Below are 5,424 nucleotides of genomic sequence, written 5' to 3'. Positions count from 1 at the left end.
GAGTATTTGTGAGTTTCTTGTGAATTGTCAGTGTATGTGGCTGTAAATCCATGACCCCAGCATTATACAAACGCCATGGGACATCTGAAAGAAAAACAGGGGTGCTGGGCTTGGAGTCTACTTAAAAAGAAAAAGAAGAAAGAAAGAAAAAGACACAACCCCAAGCCTTTGCCCTTTGGACTGTGGAGTTTCCCTGAAGAGAACACAAGAGTGCGTGAAGCTAGAACTTACCATCCAGCCGGACTGTGTGCCCTCCGGGGCTGAGAATGAGGAGACTCAGCTGGAAGAGATCACAAGTCTCCCAGCAGAACTGGAGTCAAGCCTGGGTTCATGTTTTAAAAAGGGTTTCACAATGGTGGGGGGAGGTGGGGAGTTCGTTCCAGGCAGAGGGGGAAGGGGGAAGGGAAAAGAAGGATGAGAAGACTGGTAGGTGGAAACACAGGAAATGGGGTTTGGTCAGGAGAGTGAAGCTGATGGACGAGAGTCCATGGCCAATGAAATCTGACTTTGAGAGCAAATTGGGGTGGGGTGACTTTTGGCTCTTGAACCAGGGAATGTAAGGAAAACAAGATTTTGTATACATTAATCTGAAGAACTTGTGTATGGTGGGTTGGGAAGGAGACAGACTGGAGACAAGGGCACAGGTTGGTTAGGAAGCTGTTGGGATAGTTGAGGCCGAGCACTGAGTATAATAAAGAGAAAGGCTGAAAAAAAAAAAAAAGAGAGAGAGAAAGGCTGTGGCGAGGCAACATGGGAAGGGGTCTGGGCATAACAAGGGCAAGAAGACAGAGCCATGAAGGCTGGAGCCTAAGGGTCTGAAAGAAGCATCTGTGTATGTTGTGTTGTATTTGTACAGGTATGTCTCCATGGCGGGGGGAGAGGTGTCTATGTAGGTTAGAACAAGTGTTTGGGGACATTTGTGAGTAGCCTGAGAGAGCAGCCAAGTCCGAACTGTCACCTACCCTCAGCTGTCACACTTAGCCTCTCAGTGATAGAAAGATCACATCTCTTTTCTCATTAATCCTCACACTAGGAAGAGGTGGGTGGATGGATGAAAGAACCAAATCTTGGAAAAGTAGAGAGACTTGCCTAAGGTCACACAGATAGCTGGATTCAGGGAGGTGTTACCACAGCATCCCATCTGGCAACCAACAGTGAGCTTCAACCAATGTTGGGCTGGCTCTTAGACATGTTAAAAAGAAAACCACAGGCTCCCAGAATGGCATCAGCCAAGTCACCAAATTGGGCTTAATGCCTTACCTAATTGCACCCTCCCCCAGAAATGTAAATCTAGTTCCTTCATCAGGAATTTCCTTATAAGCACCAATCAGGTAATCTGTCACATGGGTCCTTTCCATTTGCTGCCCACCCCTCTCAACGTGCAAATGTGCACACCGGGCATGCACACACATCACACACCCCCACCCCAAAGATTAGGTAGTCAGCATGAGACCCTCCTGCTTTTCCCTCCGAGGGAAAGACCTTTCCCTGAACGGTTCTTTCGCTAATAATTTTCTCACCCAACCCTCCTTCCTATAAAAACCTTCCATCTTGTACAACTGCTCTGAGCTTCCTTCTACTTGCTAGACGGGATGCTACTGGACTCATGAATCATTTAATAAAGCCAATTAGATCTTCAGATTAACTCAGCTGAATTTTTGTTCTTTCATAGAGGGGAGCTCCTACACGATTCCCGTAACACCCATGGGGGCAGGGGTACATCTCCTCTTCATTCTCACTGTGTCCTAGAAAATACACTTCCACATGGTCACATGGAAACCACTGTCCCTCCGATCAATACATGCTGCTCTTTTTTTGATGGATATGTATTTTTATTTTATCCGCCCCGTGGACATTCAGAGCCAGAGTCAGATGTGAGACTGGAAAGGTTTTATTTCCTAACTACAGACAGCTTGAAGAGGCTGACTATCGGGCCATCTCGGCCTGAGCGAGAAGCACACCCAGGCCGGGAGGCGGCGGGAGGGCAGGCGAGGAGAGGGGGGCCTTAGGGTCGACTTCCTGGGGAGAGAAGTCTCTGGCCCCACGGCGCCCTCACTGGCCCTTCTTGTGGGCGTTCTTGATGATGGCGTTTTTGAACAGCGTCACCAGGGGGGTCTGGCTCTTCTCGGAGGTCATGAAGCCGCCGTAGCGCTTGTCCTTGGGCGGGCTGCCCCAGCGGAAGTGCTCCATCTTGTAGGGCCCGTCGTCCTTCTTCTCCGCCACCTCGTCCTCCGCCACCAGGCCGTACTCGAGGTCGGCCAGGGCCGCCATGCCCTCGGCCGCGCCCTCGGGGCCGAGCGCCGGCTCAGGCCGCTCCCCGGCCAGCTCTCTCTTGAACTCGAGCGGGAAGGCCTCGGCCGACTCGTCCTCGGCGCCGTTGGGGTACACCTTCACCGGGCGCCGCTTCTTGCCCACAGGCTTGCCCCAGCGGAAGTGCTCCATGGAATAGGAGCGCTTGCCCTCGCGCGGGCCGGGCTCGCCGCCATCGCCGCGGAGCTCCGGGCCGCCCGCGGGCAGCGGGGCACGGCCTTCGCCCACAGCCACCTTCTCTTCCTCGCGCTTCTGGCCCGCGCTGCTGTTCCGGCGGCCAAACCGGTCCCAGCGGAAGTGGCCCATGACGTACTTCCGGGGGCTCTCGGTCAGCGGCTGCTCGTCGCCGCTGCGGGGGAGCACGGGCGTCTGGGCCGGGAGGTCAGGCTTGCAGGCCCGGATGCACGCCTGCGGGGGCGAGCGGCGAGGGCGGGGGGGGGGGGGGGGGGGGGATGGTTAGCAGCCGGGTACCCTGCCCTGTGCCTGCGCCTTGCGCCTGCGCCCTGCGCGCCCGCGGCTCTCGGCACGTGCCGGCAGGACTTAGGGCCTCGGCAGCTGCCGCCTCCCTTTCGAGGACGAAGAGGTCTGCCCTCCCGGTCCTGTTGGCGCCCACGGACACTCGAGACCTATCGCCTGTACCCTTTGGTTCTTCTGCCTGGCAGCTACAACAAATACCCCCATCCCATTCGTTGGTTTACTTATCCCAGAGCTTTAGTGAGCAGGGTCAGTGTCTTACCTTAATATATAGGCACTGATCAAAAAATGGTAAATGGTGGTCATCTTTGGCACTTAATGAATATCAAATAAATAAACATGGTTCCGTGTAAGTCCGAGAGGGGCATTGGGCTGAAATTTGGGGGAGAATTTTTTTTTTTTTTTTTTTTTTTTGAGAGAGAGAGAGACAGAGATAGCAAGAGAGCATGAGTGGGGAGGAGAGGGTGAAACAGGCTCCCTGATGAGCAAGGAACCCGATGTGCGGCTCCACCCAGGACACTGGAATCATGACCTGGGCCAAACGCAGCTGCTTGACTGACTGAGCCACCCAGGCACCCCTGAAATTTGGAGGAGAATCTATTCAGGTGAGAGAAGTAGAAGTCTGTCCCCTAGAGCCTGTATTTCCAATTATGCCTCAACCTTTTCCCATGATTTGTACACCTGACTGATGCCCTACCCCAGCCATCTCCCTGTACCATGTCTCAAAATTTTTCCCATGCCATCTGGCACTTTCTTTGGTTCTTTCAAGTCTTTTGAGCTGATCCAGTACTGTCCCCAACCAGTGAGCTTTGGAAGGGAGTAGTTGCCTTCCCTGTCACCTCATTCTACTGGAGGGAGGGGTAAAGAACCAGGATTATTTCCATTGCTTGGGTCAGGGAGGATAAGTCTCTGCTCTCTGTAAGCAGACAACTCCACTATGGTACACATTTGTCTGACAAAATGACCTATAGGCTGCAGCCTTGAGTTTTCAGTTACTTGGGACTGCAAAGAAGGAAACAGAAGGATCCCACCCACTCTGTTGAGTTGGGAATTTCATACTCCAGAGATTTGGAATTATGACGCTGCTGAACAGTGAAAAGTAAAAGCTATCTCATACTCCTCTCCCCTGGATACATAACCAAGCAGGAGGATCAAAGAGGTAAAAGGAACTTGGCAAGTTTCCATGACTCTTCAGTGGCAGAGCTGGGGCTAGAACTCCGACCGTGGCCACTGCTCCTTCCCTGGTGGGCTCTCAGTAGGAGAGGCTGTGCAGTGGGTATCTCCAATCAATAGTCTCTTGGGTCTCTCTCTGACCTAGAACTGACAGAATTCCCTGGGCTCTTTCTATTTTGTACTGTACATGAAACCTCTGTGTTTCTGAGTTCTCTCCCTTCACCGTAACTAACCTCTTCATGGACAAAGCACACAGAATGTAGTGACATTCATTCTACCCTCACCAGGCAGGTGCTGGCAGCAGGATGAAACTCAACCACTGATACTGGCAGTGTGTCTTTTAGTCCTTAACTTGGTATAATTTCTCATTTATGCCTCTCAATACACACACACACACACACACACACACACACACAATTCCAGCTTGGCACAAATGGCTTTTACATGCTTCTGGAAAGGCTGCAGGTCAGTCCTCCAGAAGAAGAATGAGACATTTGGCAGTTAGAGGAAAATGGCACCCGGGTTTTTCCTTCTCCTGCTAGAGAAGATTTGCAGTACCACCTAGCTGACTTTGTAATTGGCAGTAGAAAGGGAATGAAAATGTCAAGTGATACAAGGTTATTTAAAAAGGAATGATAAGTCTAAAAGATTGAAAATTATTATTACTGCTGCTATCATTGTTATTATTTTAACGGCAATATCGCTAAATAGCTAAAACCGAGTGGTCTTCATACAAGAAGATAAGGAAGGAAGATAATTAAGTAGAAACTGTGGACCAGACCCCCATCTCCCTGAAGCTGCTTCCTCCCCTCCTTGTCTCAATTCTGACTTTACCCTAGAGATCTGTTCCTACCCTGCCCTGAGTTACCCATATCTCTGGGAATGAATTTCACCTTCCCCAGTCCCCTTTCTTTTGTGCTGTCCTAGTCCCAGCCGCAGTCCCATCCAATGCCCAAACCAAGATGGTGGCCACAGCCCACATACCAGCAGGTTACTTTCCGTGGTGAGGTCCTGACACTGGCTGCTTTCCAGGCACCAGCCACTCACTTCCACAGAGGCCTGAAGCAGCAAGGCCAGCAGCAGGGTCCCTGGGTGGCTGCAGCATGATCTCGGCATCTTCCAGGAAGGCTGAGGCTCTGCAGAGGCAAACAAGATTGGTGGGACCCCTGCAAGGAGCAGAACAATGTTGGCCACTGACCAGGAAGGACTGTGAGCCAATATTAACAACACATTCACTTGTGGAGCTCAAGGCTTTTTGAGGACAGGAGCAGTTCAAGGAGAAGTTTGGTGTGAGTTGTGGTGGAAAGGAGGGGAGAAGGACCTGGGTAACCTATGTGCAATTTCCCCTTTGTCTCCTGTTAAAAATCAGACCCCAAAGAAGGTTACAACTAGAAGCTATTTTAGAGATCATTTGGTCCAGCCGTTATTTGAGAGATGAGGAAAATGAAGTCCAGAGAGATGATAATT

General features: G+C 51.3%; 1 protein-coding gene across 1 annotated transcript; it reads right to left on the bottom strand.

Moving 5' to 3' along the window:
* Positions 1–1,876: 1,876 nt before the first annotated feature.
* POMC (proopiomelanocortin) lies at positions 1,877–5,087 on the bottom strand. The gene is made up of 2 exons (XM_080814640.1): positions 4,942–5,087; positions 1,877–2,718 (listed from the first exon to the last, which is right to left on the bottom strand). Exons 1-2 carry the CDS (start codon positions 5,071–5,073, stop codon positions 2,053–2,055), a joined length of 798 nt encoding a protein of 265 aa, XP_080670766.1. The 5' UTR covers positions 5,074–5,087; the 3' UTR covers positions 1,877–2,052.
* Positions 5,088–5,424: the final 337 nt, after the last annotated feature.

Source organism: Martes martes (assembly GCF_963455335.1).
Source record: "Martes martes genome assembly, chromosome: 9".
Taxonomy (NCBI): domain Eukaryota; kingdom Metazoa; phylum Chordata; class Mammalia; order Carnivora; family Mustelidae; genus Martes; species Martes martes.
Note: the sequence above shows the minus strand (reverse complement) of the source record. Positions and strands in the feature narration are given on the sequence as shown.

Excerpts from the sequence above, each read along its gene's own strand:
- POMC (XM_080814640.1), bottom strand. The coding sequence starts at position 5,073 with ATGCCGAGATCATGCTGCAGCCACCCAGGGACCCTGCTGCTGGCCTTG. Across the intron at positions 2,719-4,941 it reads CCACGGAAAGTAACCTGCTG|GCGTGCATCCGGGCCTGCAA; the intron begins GTATGTGGGCTG and ends TCGCCCCCGCAG.